We start from the raw sequence: 19,520 nt of genomic DNA on the forward strand, positions 1-19,520 counted from the left end.
GGGACGGGCCGTGACTATGCACGCCCGGCCCGCAATCGGGCTAATCAGCCGAGGAGAGGAATAAGTGCAGCGGAATGCGGCAGTTCGGGGGAGAGAGAGCCACATGCAGCTGCCATATGTTTTGTTTATGTTTTTGTGTCTTTTTGTTTAAGTTCCTATTAAAATATTACTTTGATTGTTCAGCCAGTTCCCGCCTCCTCCTTTCCCATTTCAACCCGGTTACATTGGTGCCGAAGCCCAGGAAGGAGGAGGGATGGGCTGTTGTGGAATCCTCGCCACTGCCATCCAACCAAAGGAGCAGCCGCTGCCATCCGCCGGGGGGACGGAGGAGTTGCTGCCAGCCACCTGGACGAAGAGGAGCGGCCGCCGTCTGCAAGGGGAGGAGGAGCTCGCTGCAGGCCGCCTGGAGCTGTAGTTCCCTATCAGCCGCCAAAATGCGGAGAGGTGTTCCATCCCCCAGGGGTCGGCGGACTGGCCAACAGGGGAGGAGCAGCTGTCGTCCGCCAGAGGGTGGAGGAGTGATCGAGGACCAGGCGACAGCGTGTCTGGGAACCGGCGAGCAAGTTTTTTTTTTCCTCTCTCTCTCACTGTAGCTCCACCTTGCCCTTTCCCTCTCCTCTTTTTTTTTTTTCCCCCTCCACATCCCTAGAGAGGTGGGGAAAAGCCTGCCGGCAGGCAGGGCCAAAAGGGCAGCTGTTTTTGTGACTTTTTGTTTAAGTTCCTAATTAAAATATTACTTTGATTGTTCAGCTGGTTCCCACCGCCTCCTTTCCAATTTCAACCCTGTTACAGCAATTAATTGAGTTTCTTTCTCATTGGCTGAAGCAAAATCTTACTGGTGAAATGCCTTGATAAGAAATTATTCAAGTTCTAACAACTGGACAACTGGACAAATTTCATATTGGTTGAAGCAAAATCTTACTGGTGAAATGCCTCAATAAGAAATGTATCGAGTTCTAATGACCGGACAAACTGGACAAATTTCTTATTGGTTAAAACGCCCCAATAAGAAATTATTCAAATTCTAACCTTTGGCCAATTGGACAAATTTCTTATTGGTTTAAGCATCTTAGGCACAATGCCTCGGGAAGAAATTAACTGAGTTCTAATGACAGGAAAAATAGACAAATGTTTTTTATTGGTTGAAGCACATTTTTTTGGTTGCACACCTCAATAAGAAATTATTTGAGTTCTAACAACTGGACAAATTTCTTATTGGCTGAAGCACAATCTTATTGGTGATACGCCTCAATCAGAAATGAATCGAGTTCTACTGACTAGACAACTGGACATACTTCTCATTGGTTGATGCATCTTTTTATTGGTTGAAATGCATTAAGAAATTAATCGAGTTTCTTTCTCACTGGTTGAAAAAAAAACGTATTGGTGAAAAGCCTCTATAAGAAATAAATCGATTTCTAATGACTGGACAACTGTACAAATTTCTTATTGGTTGATATGTCTAAAAAAAAACAATTATAATAATCGTGTTTTAATAATCTGACAAAAGGACCAATTTCTAATTGGCTGAAGATGCATTGTCACAGTCTTCAACCAATACAGAATGAATCAAGTTCTAAAGACTGGACAACTGGACTAATATCTTATTGATTAAAGACGTTTCATCACTGTCTCCAGCCAATACAAAATTAGTCAGGTTCTTATGGTTGGAAAACAGGTTTGTTGAGTTTTAACAAATGAATTTTACACTGCACTGCACACATTTTCATTATTCGAAAAGTCAAGTTGATGCTCGATTAATTAAACTCAAGAACAAGATGGACAAAGTATGAGAACTTGAACTCACCAAGCTACTTCCATCAGAGATACTGGTACAGCAGCAGCATAAATGGCCAAATCTCCATACAGATACACAATGATGCAGATGTAGAACATGTTGACACCAACTGCAGGAACAAGACTTGTGTGTCATTCTACAGATTGACGACTTGAAATAAAATGTCACTTTAAATACATGATACAAACAGATGGATTGGTTCACTGAACATGTAGAGGGGCAATATCAATCCCTAGAGGATTCCGATGTTCCTCCTAAACGTTCTAAACCTACTAACTGTGTAGGGGCTGCATCATAGCAGTATAAATCACTCTAATTAAAGCAAGCAAGCACTTCATTATCACAATTCTCCCCGCACTCTTCTCTTCATTAACCCCACACTCCTCTTCACCCGCTCCTCCATCCATCCATCACACAGTCCGTGCTAGTTGGAGATGAGATGGAGAGCGTTGAGGAGGAAAGACAGACCCGCTCACCACAACACGCATTCATCATTCACCAAAGCTCCTATGAGGAACTCAAACGGTCCAACCAACCAATCAGCTCATTAATTACTTTGAAATCGACAAGAGCTAACAGGCTATTAAAACAACATTTAAATGTAAAAATCCTAACGCTACACACTTTTACGAGCTTAACTGAGCAATCTTTCCACCCACAATAAAAAGAGGCAAATGTTGCTGTCAGTTCCACGCCATTTTACGAAGATGAGTGGCCAAACGTTGGCAGAAAACATTTATTGAATGCCAATTCAATTGCAGTGCTCGTTTGACAATTCATTCAGCACAATTTATGAGGGAACTAGAGTGAGTTCATCACTTGAAATATGGAAATGTTTATTTTTTCTCACGAATATTCTTAAGACATTCTTAAACTGCCCAGATTTAAATGGAAACCCAACCTGCATGCTTTTTAGGCTACAATTTAACATGATTAAAAAAGGCAGCTAATCTTATTCACAAATCTGCATGCATTTAAATGCAACATTGCTACAAGGGAACACCAGAAGCTAAAGAATATGTTGAGACAAAATCTGCACGCAGAGTGAATCATTTCTTGCTAGTATTATGTAGTCAGATGTTCTAGACTAAAAGCATTGAGGATTTTTGAGACTCTAAAAGTTGTTGGTGCAGCAAGGTAAACTAGATTTGTATATTTTCTTAAGAAAATGTGAGTAGTGCAAAACTTGTCTGACTTCCTATTGTTCCATTAAGACCAGAACTGTTACATATTTAACTTTAACAACTAACTGCACCCAAACAATTGCAAAAACATACTCATGTGTATTTATTCTGCCAAACTTTCATCTGTCTTGACAATCCTAATGTCCATTCGAAAACATTAAACCCTTAACTGCAGTTAATTTTAGAGTATAAGCCTGTTGTTCATTTCCACTGAACGACAGCTCACGAATTGATCACTGCCATTACAAAAAGTGCATTTAACAATTGTGCTAGCTTTAAAAAGAGAGCATGTCCTAAGACAGGAGAGCAAATGAGTCCTTGCATTATATTTAAAGCTACAGTCAATACTAATGTCACACTAACTAAACTAATCTCAATTTATGGAGAGTTACATTGCCATTTAATATATTTACGAGTCTTCTATGCAGCTCAGGTAGTCATTAGTTTCTCCCCAGCGCAACTGTGTGAGGACAAAGTGGCCACTTTACTCCATCTTTCACTGGGAAAGGTCATATCATAGTGGGCTATTTTAACACATCACTCTTAATAGAATAACGAAGAGCCGGCAGAGCGAGCGAGTGACGTCTGTGCCTAAAAAGCTCCAAGTGCCAGCGTGTTTACGTTCACACAATGCAAGCGCTTACTGTGCAATGGCTCAAGAGTCTATGAGAGTGCAACAAGTGCACCACCTAGTGAATGAGGTTTGCCATCACATACAGTGGAAGTGTCCAACAATGTGTTCTCAACCTTTGTATCCCCTAAGGTCCCCCGATAATCAATGTCAATAATTGAAGTCCCCTGTATGCAGGTTGTTTCTGCTTAAATAACAAAACTTTTTTTATTAACAGAAACAAGGGCCATCTTTACATTTTATTAATTGTGAGGATTTAATTGTAAATAATTTTTGTAGTTAATATGTTAATACATTTTCCCTTTTTAAAGGAGAAAAAAAAAAACTCAACTAAATATATACACAATATGTACACAAAGTTCTCCAGAAGTGGAATTTGTTACTGCAGACATTCTTCGTTCCTTAAAATTTGCTATTCGCACTGCTCAACAAACCTATAATCTTAGAAATAAAGCATAACACCTCTTAAAAAGTCAATTAAACTGAATTTGCCAATACAAGCTTTTAAATATGCTGACAAGAGGGTAATAAAATAAAACAAATAATAAAAATAAAAAAAAACGTTACATGTTTTGTGCTCTCACACTGACAGTTTTTCATGGATGAGTTTCTGTTTTTTTCTCCCAAAGTTATAAACACGATGCTTCATGATGCACTTTATTTTTGGGGCAGATTTAGCATTTAATTGTTAAATTCTTTAAATACAGCAGTTTATTTTTAATGGATTGTTCACCTTAAAATTAAGATTCATCATTTACATCAACATGTTTTTCGAAAACCGTATAACTTTTTTTTTTTTTTTTTTTAATGGGAACAAAAAAAGTGATGTTTGGCTAAATTACAGCCTCAGACACCATTTACTTTTATTTATGTTTTTGGTACAATGAATGGTGACTAGTATCAGAAATGTACTTTTCCAAAAAGGGGCAATAATTGCCCCCTGGATTGAATTTTTAGGGGCCTTTTTTATTTTCATTTATTTTATCCTTACGTTTTTTTCTCAACATAAAAATGAACTAAATAAAAATAAATAAATCTATTTAATCAGTTCATTACAAAAAGTCTGAATAATTAAAATGAGAATATACACTTATGGAGCACTTTATTAGGAACACCTGTACATCTACTTACTCATGCGATTATCTAATCAGCCAATCATGTGGCAGCAGTGCAATCTATAAAATCATGCAGATACAGGTCAGGAGTTTCAGTTAATGTTCACATCAACCATCAGAATGGGGAAAAAATTTGATCTCAGTGATTTCAACCGTGGCATGATTGTTGGTGCCAGATGGGCTGGTTTGAGTATTTCTGTAACTCTGATCTCCTGGATTTTCACACACAACAGTTTCTAGACTTTACTCCGAATGGTGCCAAAAACAAAAAACATCTAGTCAGAGCGGCAGTTCTGTGGACAGAAACGCCTTGCTGATGAGAGAATATCCAGACTGGTTTGAACTGACAGTCTAAGGTAACTCAGATAACCGCTCTGTACAATTGTGGTCTGAAGGATAGCATCACAGAATGCACAACATGTCGAACCTTGAGGCGGATGGGCTACAACAGCAGAAGACCACACTGGGCACATTCTTAGGACCATAGTGTACCTACTAATGTACTTAGTGAGCGTATATTACCTCCTCATACCAAGAAAATTAAATCAACATCAAATCATATTTTATGTGATAAAATGTATTACTAGGCTTAGAATAGAATAGAGAGAGAATTTCAGGGGTATCTTTGTAACTTTTAAGGACAATTTTGCCACAATCCCCCCCTTAATTTTCTGACACTGTTGGACGGTCAGTTCCTAACATTCTGCCAAACATCTCCTTTTGTGTTCCACTGAAGAAAGTCATACAGGTTTGGAACAAAATGGGGTGAGTAAATGATGACAGAACTTTAATTTTTGGTATAATTGTTTTATAATTCATAAAACTTTTGTATGAATTTTTATGTTCCCCATTTTGTAAGTCGCTTTAGAGAAATGCGTCTGCTAAATGACTAAATGTAAATGCAACTAACACTTTACATAATTTTAAGACATTAAGCAGCCCTCTTTGAAGGTTACTAAGGCCCACTAATGGGCCCGACTCCCTGGTTGAGAAACACTGGTCTAACAGCAGGGCATTTCTGATGTTCGTACTTTTTGTGTTGGTTGGACTAGATGCCAAAAGCAATACTGTTGAGATATTACAAGGCTGTTCAGGGGACTGTTGAGTCAGCCATCGTGTAGCGCTGCATGTGAAATGATGCTTAGAAGGGCGAGAACCCTGATGGAGCAAAAGAAAAGTAAAAATAGGAAACGGATGTGTCAAAACGATGCTTCTGTCTCGAGTTCAAGGTGAACACCTCTTCTTCATATTCATCATGAGCAGGATTCTCATTACCTAGGTTCTCCATCTTGACACAAACCTCTGCTTTCCTTATACAAGTGCAGATAACAGATTACACTCTGTAGTGAAGTAATTGCAAACAAAAGCTATTAAACAATTTTTAATTACACCCCATTAACAGCCAATATCTTCACTAGCTGCAATTGAACATTAAAGCAAAACTTGCTCGAGTCACCATATGACTTTCATAAACTTAAAAGGCTTGCTTAATAGCCTTATAAAACTCAATATCTTAACTGAAGTTCATTTCCTAGTGCATAATGACAAGACGTCTTACCTTTATTAAAAAACATGGAGGCCATTTGTCCCATCTCGACTCTCTCGACAATGTCAAAGTGGTCTATATTGGTGGCACGCTCTGTTATAAAAGATGATGAAACAACAATGACCTTAGTTTAAGATTTTGAACTTGGGCAACAATGCATGTTTACACAATAACAATGCATTGACAAAGACACATTAAAATGCAAACACAGTACTTACGGACTGAGAGAATGGGCCGTGTTTCGATGGGTTCTGACCGTCCCCGGATAATGTCCTCGTCATCTGAATAGTCCGAGCTGGAGTTGCTGTCATTGATCTAAAAATGGTCATAACAGCAAACTTGGTTAGTTTACTAATGCTCTGGAAAACAAAATATGCTCCAGACGTAAAATGCTCTCAAACTCCAACATTTACACGTGTCATTGCTTCATACATAAATGTACATATATTAGATTGCTACAAACAAATACACAGTTTAATTTCACATTATAGAAGCACTTTTTGGGCATAACTATCCTGCAAAAACTTGATACCAATGGATTTATGCAGCCCAAAACTTGGACTGTTTTCAAACTATTTCAGCTCAATTTCCCCAATGTCAAAGGCACTTTAAATACACTTATACCCGTTTTCCACAGAAACGGTGCTGGTTCTCTTCCCTGAAGAGCTTTTCATCTCATTTGTGAACCTCTCTCAGACTGCATTCAGTTATTAATTTTGACTCATATCTCAGTTTGCAAAAAATTTAATAAAACCATATTGACAGAAATTCAATTACAATGGAAGTCTATGGGGCAACCGTTGTATGGATGTCAATGGGGAACAGCTCTACTATGGTGAACATGTTTTAAATTTTTGTGTTCAAAATCATTTTGATATTTTCTGGGGCTTTCAATCAAAGAGGTTTAAATGTTTAAGTCTTATTAAATTAATTAAATTATTATTTCTTTAAAAAATAAGGAGTGAACCAATTTAAAACATAAAAATATTATTTATATATACACACACACTCTACCGGTCAAAAGTTTTGAAACACTTACTCATTTTTTATTATAATTTTTTATTTATAATATAGTCATCAAAACTATGGAATAACATAAATAGAACTATGGGAATTATGTTGTGACTAAAAATCCAAAATAAATCAAAACTGTGTTATATTTTAGCATCTTCAAAGTAGTCACCCTTTGTCTAGAATTTGCAGACATGAACTCTTGACATTTTCTCAACCAACTTCTTGAGGTATCACGCTGGGATGCTTTTTAAACAGTATTGAAGGAGTTCCCATCTATGTTGGGCACTTATTGGCTGCTTTTCTTTATTATTTGGTCCAAGTCATCAATTTCAAAACATTTTTTATTTTTTTATTACATTTTAGTTTTATAATGAAATAAATTAATACGGTGGCACAATTATATTTTTGTCTACAAAACTAATTTCAAACATTTAAGCATACGCCTTCAGATCAAAAGATTTTTCTGTCAAGTGTTTCAAAACTTTTGACCGGTAGTGTGTGTGTGTGTGTGTGTGTATATATATATATATATATATATATATATATATTAATTATCCACTAAATCTAAGTCAGGTGCACTGTTCCATCTAAGCTGCACAATTCTGATATTACATTCACGCAGACGGAAAAAAACCTCAGCGCACTGCACGCAGCCTCAAAGATGTGTGGGAAAACCTAGAGATTTCTTGTATTAGATTACAACTAAATCCAGATACAGCTGGAGTCCATTTGAATGTTCATTTATCATGTTCAAACAACATCCATTTATCGTGAGGCGCGAGCGCTATTGGTGAATGCGGATATGCGGCTGCGCACCCGAACAGTTAAATGTGCTTTATGGTCAAAGCATAGATTTACGGGGGGGCCGTGCTAGGGAGGGTAGAGTCACATGTGGTAACCTCCTCGTGGTCGCTATAATGTGGTCCTCGCTCTCGGTGGGGCGCGTGGTGTGTTGTGTGTGGATGCTGCAGAGAATAGCGTGTAGCCTCCACACGCGCTATGTCTCCGCGGTAATGCGCTCAACAAGCCACGTGATAAGATGTGTGGGTTGACGGTCTCAAACGCAGAGGCAATTGAGATTCGTCCTCCACCACCCGGATTGAGGTGAGTCACTACACCACTACGAGGACCTAGAGTGCATTGGGAATTGGGCATGCCAAACAAAGAGAAAAAAAGCATAGATATACATACGTAGATGCCTCATTCGGCTGGTTCGGATACATCAACCACTGTGCCAATTTGGACAGTCATGGAGAGCTATTTAAATGCAAGTGAATGGAGAAGAAGCCTCAGACCACTGCATAAAGTGCTTTTGTGTGGGGAAAAAGTTGATCATGTAACAAAATGAATTTCTGTTACATGATCATCATTCTCAACCGCCATCCCCCCCCCCATTTTAGAAGTCAGGAATTTTTATATCATCTAAAATATTGCCTAATGTTTGTGGAAAATCAAATAATCTGAAAGTTGACTGGAAAAGACTCCAGACTGTTACAGACCTTATCTGTCATGTGACGGACAGCTCTTGACAGTTCTGAGTAAATTCTAGAGACTGTTGTGCGTGAAAATCCCAGGAGATCAGCAGTTACAGAAATACTCAAACTAGCCCGTCTGGCACCAACAATCATCCATGTGATTATCTAATCAGCCAATCGTGTGGTAGCAGTACAGTGCATAAAATTATGCAGATACAGGTCAGGAGCTTCAGTTAATGTTCACATCAACCATCAGAATGGGGGAAAAAATGTGATCCCAGTGATTTGGGCGTGGCATGATTGTTGGTGCCAGATGGGCTGGTTTGAGTATTTTTGTAACTGCTGATCTCCTGGGATTTTCACGCACAACAGTCTCTAGAATTTACTCAGAATGGTGCCAAAAACAAAAAAAACATTCAGTGAGCAGCAGTTCCGCCTTGTTGATGAGAGAGATCAACAGAGAATGGCCAGACTGGTTCGAACTGACAAAGTCTACGGTAACTCAGATAACAGCTCTGTACAACTGTGGTGAGAAGAATAGCATCACAGAATTCTGTTATGAGATGCGGGTAGGTGCTATTTTTGTGTCACGAGGGGGGCCTACACAATATTAGGCAGGTGGTTTTAATGCTGTGGCTGATCGGTATGTGTAAGAGCAGTGCAAGAGCAGTGCAGATGTGTTAAGAGCTGCTGTATTTATGTTATGATGTACATTACATATGTTAGCCAGCAGGTGTTGGCAAAAGATCATTTTTGTGTATAATATGAGCCAGTTGATGAAGTGAAGTGAATTCACATCAGTCAGTGTTTACATACAACAGCTCTACGTGATCGCTCGTATTACTACTACACTATTAAAGCTAGGGAAATAGCCTTAAACAGCTTTACACGAACAACTTCAGCATTACGGCTCATCAGAGCTGAGAGACACAACAGACCGATTGATTACAGAACTCAACGCACTTACCTCTTACCGGACTTTCCACATTGGAGAGGACGTGCTATTTAAAATGGCAGAGGAGATTGAGGTTTCTATAGTGAATGACTCTTGCGCACCGGCTACCGCGAAATAGGGAGGAATACCCCTGCTTGAACGGCTATTTTTCCACTGAGAAAGCTGATCTTCCAAAAGCTGAAAGCATCTCTGCTTGGGAGTGGCAACAGGTGATCGCACAGGCTCCATCTCTCTCTCTCTGTCTCTCTCTCTCTCTCACACACACACACACCCTTGTTTATCCAATAACTTGTTAGAAACAGCACAAGCCATGATACTTTTTCTGAAGTGACATTTTTGAATTACTAACGAAGGTTTGGACGCATCATTTGGTTTGAACCAGCAATGGCAGATTCTGATCCATCGCGTAAGAAAGTAGTTCAATGCACAAATGCGTTTTTATGACCGTACTCAGTTTTTCCTAATTTTTTTTAAAATTTACTTGTTCATTGAACTGTTGTATATAAGCAATATCACACTCGCAATCGTGCTATATGTCCCTAAATCAGCACTGCTGTGATTACCTACGTCGAATCACAGCAGTGCTGATGTAGGGCCATATCGCACTCTTGCTTGTGATATTGATTTTATATATATTTTATTTTTTTTATTATTTTTATTTATTTCCACTCAGGTGGCCGAAGATTCCACCCAATAGAAATAGGATTTGCTCAGCAGCAACAAAGATTAAGAGGGAACATTGGTCAGGTGGTGTAATTAACATGCAGGTCGTCATTCTTTTGTCATATCATTTGGTTCAGGTCAAATGGAGTAACCCTAAGAAAACTTCTTGAAAATGTGCAACTAAAAAAATCATGATTTTAGAAAAAATCTTAATTTTTACCTTGAAAAAAATGTTTGAAAACATTTGAAATAAATGAACAAGTTGTCTACACGTGTCTATTTAAGGTGCAGTTAAATTATTTCAATACCTTTTACTTGATGGTTACAACATTGGACCTTTTTAAAGTCATAACCCACATTTCTAAGAACTTGACACATTTGCTGCATTAAAATGAGAAATCTTTTAAAAGTTTAATCACCTCAGACAACCTTACTTGTATTTAACATTGCTTTGTTACATGTTTTTTTTATCTCATTTAAGTTACATATAGTCTATAATTAAAGGAATGACAATAAAATGCATATGAAAATCTTTGTAAGAGCTTTACTATTTCTAAGTGTCTAGGTTATCTGGTTGTTCCATCGCATGTTTATTTATTCAACATAAATGTAATATATGCTGTTGTTTTCAGCTGTTGCTTGTGAAAGCAACATCTACTAAAACAGAACTGTGGTAAATATACATATTTTTATAGGCCATAACCATCTGTAGTAAAGAATGCGGTTTCCAATATTTTGTTTGTTTGGGTTGCAAAGGACTAGAAACATGAGATGTGCACCCGCCTTGTTCTTGTCTGCTTCAACTAATAATAGTAGTACTATTATAATATTTCTGTCTTATATGGCCCCGTCTCATTCACTGATAGGTCAGTCTCATTCAAAGAAAGATGCTTCATCGACTTCTTGGCTTGATTACCTCCTGAGGGTAGTGCAACATTTAGAGTATAATTTTCATAGGGAATGAGTCCGTATTACAGTGGTGCAGTCACTGACCTCTTCCTGCTCTCTCCTCTTCCAGCGCAGCTGGGCATTGGCAGCAGCCATGGCTTCAATTACAAATGTGGTGGTCATGAAACTAAAGAAAGACAGAAGAGTTAAAAGACACTTTCCTATTTCATCTGTAGAGTGTGAGTAAAATAAGATGAGAAAACTAAAAACTGTTATAAAATGTTCCTGGTATTATTGTGCCTGATTCATGAGTGCATGTTTTTCTAAAAAAAACGTTTGTTTTCATAAACTTGAAATGAAATGTAATAGCTCTCACCACCTCTAAAAATACTTTTCTTTTCCGGAGATGTAATCAAGGTCAAGTGGGTTGGAAAAACAGTATTAAAGCCTAACACATTATTTTTTAATCTAATGCAGATTGATAAAAATCAAGTCCCGCCCTACATTATTCTCTTTCACTTGGAAATACTTTACACATTATAGAAGTTTAGAATTGAATGGGCTTAAAGTCAAATCATTTCCAAAGCATGATTTTCAATCATGTTTTTCATTTAACTGCTCAATGAGGACTTAAAGACATTACAGACATTACAGCATCATTTTCTGTTACAGCATATTTTTTTGCAAAGCTCCTTTGAAACAATGAGTTGACTACTTCTTAGTGATTCCGGTTCCAATTCCTCTTAACAGGTGGTTAAAGGGACATTAAACACGGAATATTCCTTTAATGGTCATGGACTAGTCCCATTCACTTCTGTTTTAAGTTGATGGATAAAGTTATTTCGTTAAAACAATTCAAACTCAAAACTTGTGAATTTATAAATCTTTTTTACTGACTAATTAAAAGAAACAGCTCAGAAAGAGTCACTCCTTCTTGAATCAGAAAACACTGCTGATGTATTTGGTGACATGTGCATGTTTGTTTTTGCATGCAGCCAGCGAAGACAAGGCAATAGACAGAAGTCTTGTCTACTTATTGTCTTTGTATTATTGTGCAGCACTACGTTTTAGACTCACAATGCAAGCTCACGACTTGGTTAAAAAATATATATTTTTTGTCGTGGTGCTGTAGATTCATGGCAGCCCTGAATAGGGTACTAAACACTGGTTCACAGCACGGTAAAGTTCAATGTAACATTATCATTGATCCCATTACTATGTCTAATGCTTTAGCAACATAGGTCCTGGTTTATTATGAAAATAACAAGCTTTTTTGAATGTCAAGAAAGGTCTTATGATCGATCGATCAAAAGAAGAGTGGAAGGAGAAACATACCTCATGAAAGACAGGAATGAGATGAGGGACAAGCTGACTACCCAACCAGCTGTTGCAAAAGCTTTGGGCATCGTCAGGGCACCGGTGCCAACAATCAGATTGAACATGTACACCAGGCCAACCTACACAAAAACAAACAAACACCAGTAGATAATTCTTACAGCAGATTCAAAAGTTTTCACAGATGAAAATGTGGTATCACAAGAGGGACTTAAGTTTTATCATCCAATTTATCATCACCATGTATTTTAAGAAAATGTGTAAGATAATCCATTTGAGCAGCACTGCTTTCCTTGCACACGAGTGAGCAAATCACATATAACTGAATAACAAGTCAACTGAATATAGATAAATCTACAAAGGATGCACTGGTGCTGATATTTATCTGATATGAAAAACAATGGTTTATTTATAATTAATTAGTAGCACACTTGAATTGCAGTTACACTGCAACATCCAGAAATAATAATAGCCACAATATGTAGAAGGGTTGGCACCTAAGCTCCTATGTTCTTGTCTCCTAGAAACATAGATATCTCGTTCTCACATTAATATAAAAAAACTGCCATAAACGGACGTGACAGTTTTGAAAGCGGCACTTAGCTATTGGCTACATTCAAAATGCTTTGAAACCAGCAGACTTTGACTTCTAAGACATCAGTATGATATCCATTTGTAACAGTATAAGGATGGGCAAGGAGGAGGCAGGAACTGGCTGAACAGTAAACACAGTTTAATGATAAAACTCAACATAAAACCAACAAACACAGACGCACATGCAACGCGGCCGTGTGTGTCTCTCTCGAACTGGTGCCTCTGGCTCCCCTTTATAGTGCATCATCACAGCCCGGCCACGCCCTCCTCCTCGTCACACCATTAATGCTGCATGATTGATTGAATTAAGATTAAAATTGCAATATGGCCTTGTGCGATTACGAAACCTTAAAAAGGCTTTGTTTAAAAATATACCCTGTGTTCCAAACGAGATGAATCACCCTCCGAAGGGCACTTTGAAGGGAGAACAATCATCACAGACATTCTGTAAGATCCCCTTAAACAGAATTTCCAATAAAAATTACTTAAAAAGTGAGTTCCGAATGACAATTAATTTTTGAGCACCACACCTTTTAGCCTTTCAAAGCTCTCAGAGTGGGTGGTCTTCGAAGGGAACAGGGCGTAGGGATGATCACTTCTGAATGGAACACATCCATAGTCTGTATTAAGTGCTTCAGTCAGCGCTGTGTTAGCAAACGGCGCCCTCTAGCGGTCTGGACGGAATTATCCATTATACCAATATCATACACAATTTTAAATGAGGTTTTGTTTCTTTGGTTAAATCTTTTTTTCTTTCTTCTCCATGATGTGGTTGACATTTCAGTGGAATTGCCCAGCATATGCATAGTATTAGTAATCTTTTATCATATACAGTACATATGTGTAAAAGGTGAGTTCTGTTGTTTTGAACTGCATAAACGGAAGTGCAAAAAAGTTTGTTATTTTTTTAAGATGTTTGTCTTCTATATATCTTTCATTGTTGGCTCTCTTTAAAATTTTGGCCTGTCATGTGTCAGATCCAATCCATGTTCAATATAAACTATTCATTGTTAGAACACACACACACGCAGAGAGAGAGAGAGAGAGAGAGAGAAAGCAACAGTTTTAAAGCATAATTTAAACAGTGATCTGGTGACCAAACATATAGGTATCGGCCTTTTTTGTTAAAATTGGTATCTTAACATCTACTGTTAATCCCTTTAGAAACTGATGAGAATTTCTATTACTGATTACCGTTAAAATCCTTTCCATTACCCAATGCTAAACAAACAAAAAGTGTGAGTACTGAACATACAGTGTTTTCAAATTGTGACACAACTAATGTAATGTAATGTTTATTTTGCTTTATAAATTATATATAAATAAAACTAGGATTTTAGTTTAACAGTCAATACTATAGAATTAGTTATACCAAAATGGGTGTAATATTTGAGTGTAAAAATCAGTATTTCATATTTTGGCATGCTTTCGGCTGAATGTAACCTTTTTTTGGTTTGTTTGTAGGCACTCACTGATTTCCTTAACTATCAAAAAAATAAAAATGTGGGTCTGGAATGCTCTTACTCTAAATATTTCCATCTGAGAAAATTAGTTCAAGCTGCTGAACAAGCTAAAAACACCTACGTCTACAGTAGATCATGCATTGGTTTTCTGCTGACTTTTTTTTTTTTTTTTTTTGCAGTGCACATCGCCTTTTCACTCAGTTTTTTTTTACTTTAACAGTCACTTGCATGATCCCAATTCCTCTTTAGTGGCAGTTAAATGAGTAACACAAAGTCAATGGTTCAAAATCACATGACTCACGACAGTTAGATATATGCACCTCAAGCCCTTATGTCAACAGTTAACTTTTATTATTCTGATTATCAAAGCTTGACAATGGGCGCAAAGAGAACTATACAAGTCTGTCAGGCTGTGTCTGACATTGTTCTTGAAATTACAGCTTTAGACTAGGGCTGTGTCTATACAATCAAATATCAATATATCGCGATACTTTTTCTCACGATATTGTAGCAATACTTAGATCCATGTATCATGATATTTTCAGTGAAGTCAGAGACGCTTCTATGAGGCACATAAGAGACTGAAACTGATGCAGCAGGATTCACGGTTTCTCTCATGAACATGCTGGACCTCTCTCATGTGTTCTAGGATCTAGGGCCGGGCAAAAATATTGATTTTCTACTTAATCTTCATTTGTACGATCCCGCTGTCGATTCTTAAATTGCCAAGATCGTTCTTTCTTTCTATCTGCAATCCTCAACAATCAGATGTGCGTAAATACTTCCCATCTGCTACAAAAAATATCTGTGATTAGCCACTCTCTGGCAATTTTTTTTTATTTCACTCACCAGAGTTTTAGTGGTGCAGTGGCAAAGAAGTTCAGCACAGAGATCTTTTCACTGCATGCTGAGAGTAAAAGTTTTCACTCTTTCTGTGTAATGTAAGTCCAAAGACTAGATCCAAGCAAACCATTTGTTGTTTATTAATGTTTCTTTAAATATCTTTTCTGTTCTATACAGTCAGTTATTTATCAAAAACAACAAAAGAAACATTTAGTTCTAATCACACAAAGCATGGATGCTGTAAAGAAGCCATTCGACCAAACAAACACTACTGTCAAAGTCCCTGCCACAGTTCTTAAAGAAACAGTACCATTTTATCACTTGTTCTACATATCTAAGTAAATACATATCTTAGGCATGTAAACAACAAACATGTAACAATAAACTGTATACACTGGCGGCCAAAAGTTTGGAATAATGTACAGATTTTACTCTTATGGAAAGAAATTGGTACTTTTATTCACCAAAGTGGCATTCAACTGATCACAATGTAAAGTCAGGACATTGGGGCAGTGGTGGCTCACAGGTTAAAGCCCTGGGTTGCCACTGTTGGGCCCTTGACCGCCGTATCATGGCTGACCCTGCGCTCTGACCCCAGCTTAGTTGTGATATGTGAAAAAAAGAATTTCACTGTATATATGCAAAATGTATAATGTGTGACAAAACAAAGGCTTCTTCTAATAACGTGAAAAATTACTATTACAATTTGAAAAAACATTTCAGAACTTCTTAAACTAGCTGTCAGTTTGTGTAGATACTCAGGTGACATTTCACACACGCTTCCTTTAGCACTTGTCATAGATGTGGCTGTCTTGTCGGGCACTTCTCACGCACCTTACAGTCTAGCTGATCCCACAAAAGCTCAATGGGGTTAAGATCCATAACACTCTTTTCCAATTATCTGTTGTCCAATGTCTGTGTTTCTTTACCCACTCTAACCTTTTCTTTTTGTTTTTCTGTTTCATAAGGGAATACACATACACCAGTGTAATTTATGCACAGAATACTACTGCTCAGTATGTTCATGTGAAGTAGACCTACTGGGTTAACCCTTGTGCGTCAATTAAAAAAAAAGTTACCCACTTTTTAATCAACATTAGTCCTGATAATAACTACCAAATATTCATTCACTTTCATGATTTTAACCCTTTAAATGCCAGTTTGTTTATATAATGCCACTGTTGTTTTTTACACACACAAATTTCTCAATAGACACATACAAAACACTCTGACATCCATACCAACACACACACACAATTTTAGCTGCATCATTTATTCAGTTGGCCTGCAGTGCTCTATAATACAGCAAACAGAAAATAGGAAAAAAGCATGTATTTGCTCCACAGGCTAAACATGAGAAAAATGGCGCCACCTGGTGGAAAATCTAATTTTTTTAATTTTGAAGCCAGAGCTCCGGAATGAAAGCATAATATCATTGAATTCGTGATTTTATGCTTTAATGGCACTAGGATCAAATATTGCAGTTTTAATGGGTTTCAATGGGGACATTTTTGTCCTGAAGGTCCTGAGGGTAACTATTTTGTGTACACAGTGTATTATAGATGTATTATAGGAACTGAGATTGAAATATCAATATTCCCCTCAAAATACACACCTTTGGCAAAATGTATGCCGTTGGCATTAACACAGCCAAAATTATCGAAACAACAAAATGAAAAATACAAAAATGTCCCGAAGGTCGCACAAGGGTTAAACAATATCTAATACATAAGCTCAGAGTTATAAAGAATACTTACAAAAGGTGAGTACGGCTCCCCTGTCTCTGTAATGCCCCCCGCCATCTCGAAGAGGTAAACACAACACTCAAAACTGAAAGTTTACCACCCTGAGGGAAAGAAATGTTACATTTCAATACTTAAATCACTTATAGACTGTCAAAGTGGCATAGGAGTAACATGACTAGCAGTTTATTGTTTATATCTTCCCTCAGCTGTCACAAAATCTTTCACGTTTAACAAGCATATGCTACATTTGTCAATGTGCAACTACTTCATGATGCTGTATGCGAATGTTTCAGCACAAAATACAGAATATTCACTCAGACAACGTTATAAAGCTACTGTTATCGCTTTCAGAAACTGCTCACCTATCCCCTGTTCCACGCTGACGCAATAACGCTTGTGGTCAATGCACGAGACTGTTTTCCTCTGACGTCCTCGCGATCAGCGACGCAGCGCGCGAGCAAACCCGACGTAAATACAGAGTGACGCGCATCCTGCAAAGCTTCCCATTATGTTCCTATTGGTTAATAAACACAGGCTGCAGAAGTTGTTGTTTGTGGAAACATATTCATTATAATTCAAGACTGCACGGTGTGTGAGCAAGAAACATGGTCGCTCAGAGAGAGGCGGGGAGAAGCGACTCGGAAGTTATCGCTGATTGGTGGGATTTGATGACGTTGCTGTTCTGAAAATGATATTTTGAGTAAACAAGGAAGTGAACATTAATTTATTAAAGGGATAGTTCAGCCAAAAAAGAAAATTCTCGCATCATTTACTCACCCTCATGCCATCCCAAATGTGTATGACTTTCTTCTGATGAACACAAATTAAGATTTTTAGAAGAATATTTCAGCTCTGTAGGTCCATACAATGTAAGTGAATGGTGACCAAAACATTGAAGCACATAAAGGCAGCATAAAAGTAATCCATACGACTCCAGTGGTTTAATCCATGTCTTCTGAAGCGATATGATCGCTATATGATCCTTTTTTTTTTTACTTTGAACTCTCCTCTACGACAGTAAGTGGCGATATGCATGAATAATGCAAATCGCCAAAAACAAAAGAATGTGAAAGTGGAGATTTAAAATAAAAAAGGTCTTAAATATCGATCTGTTCACCCACACCTATTATATAGCTTCTGAAGACATGGACTAAACCACTTGAGTCTTATGGTTTACTTTTATGTTGCCTTTATGTGCTTTTTGGAGCTTCAAAGTTCCGGCCACCGGTGCACATTTTCTCATGTTCTTTCAGTGTTTTGAGAACACTGGTATTATGAGGAAAACATTTTTGAAAAGTAGTCTTTCCCTTTATTTGTTAAAACAACTGTGGTGGGGAAGATGGAATAATGCTTCTATTGAGAGAACTGTCATCACTAATAGAAATGCCTTCTACTGAAGTGGAATAAAGATTTATTTTTTCTTCTTTTTTTTTTTCTGTATTTAACTGTAGTTATAGTAGACTGTTACATCATAGGATATTTCTTACTTGCTAATTATTTTTAAGAATCAACCTTACATTTTGAACATGGTTTAACAAAAACAAAATATTACTTATCAATACTTTTAAAAGTCTGGGAGCACAACTATGTCTAAACTGTAATTAAAACAACTAGTTTAGTTGATTGCCAAGCCATTTCAACGTGGGTTTTGATGTGACAATATTATATTACATGCAATAGTTTCTTTAATGCATCCCAAACCAGCATATAAATAATTAGCACATAACTGCAAGCATGTGGTTTTAGTCAATAAACAGAGTGAAGTTGATCATGTGTCAACAAGAAAAACAGAAGCAACACCACTTTATTTTGACAGAAAACATTTATTCCCTCATTCAAAGAATAGAAATAGGTGATTAGTGGAAAAACAAGTCATCCAATTTGAGAAGGGTGAAGGGAAAACACAAATCAATGCTTCAGCAGACTTTCTAAAAATCATAAGCCAAAGACATTTCTCCATTCCACATGGTTAAACTGTCTGAATAAAACAAAATAAAATTCTTTAAAAAGAAAAAGAAAAGAAAAAAACTTTTAAAGTCTAAAAAAATCTTTGTGCATGCATGCACAAAATATATGAAAAAGCAAGTGTAAAACAAAAACAATTTCAACTTAAAATGCATTAAATAAAAAAATAAAAAAAATAAAATGCAAAACAGGTCTGCTTGGCAGCATATCGTAATTATAGTAACTATAATGCATCGGAGCTAATGCATCAGTGCATTCATTATTCAGAATACGACTTCTATTTTGCTAATAATTTCAGTTAATTCA

General features: G+C 37.2%; 1 protein-coding gene across 1 annotated transcript in view; it reads right to left on the reverse strand.

The window, feature by feature from the left end:
* Nucleotides 1–17,872, reverse strand: part of tmem104 (transmembrane protein 104) — a 67,610-nt gene extending 49,738 nt beyond the window's left edge. The window contains exons 1-7 of the mRNA XM_051713735.1: nucleotides 17,612–17,872; nucleotides 17,262–17,350; nucleotides 12,605–12,726; nucleotides 11,375–11,456; nucleotides 6,493–6,589; nucleotides 6,287–6,367; nucleotides 1,808–1,907 (exon numbers count right to left, since the gene is read on the reverse strand). Of these exons, the coding sequence (XP_051569695.1) occupies nucleotides 1,808–1,907; nucleotides 6,287–6,367; nucleotides 6,493–6,589; nucleotides 11,375–11,456; nucleotides 12,605–12,726; nucleotides 17,262–17,306 (527 nt within the window). The 5' untranslated portion in view covers nucleotides 17,307–17,350; nucleotides 17,612–17,872. The remainder of the gene's footprint in view (nucleotides 1–1,807; nucleotides 1,908–6,286; nucleotides 6,368–6,492; nucleotides 6,590–11,374; nucleotides 11,457–12,604; nucleotides 12,727–17,261; nucleotides 17,351–17,611) is intronic.
* Nucleotides 17,873–19,520: the final 1,648 nt, after the last annotated feature.

This window comes from Myxocyprinus asiaticus, chromosome 13 (assembly GCF_019703515.2).
Source record: "Myxocyprinus asiaticus isolate MX2 ecotype Aquarium Trade chromosome 13, UBuf_Myxa_2, whole genome shotgun sequence".
Taxonomy (NCBI): Eukaryota; Metazoa; Chordata; class Actinopteri; order Cypriniformes; family Catostomidae; genus Myxocyprinus; species Myxocyprinus asiaticus.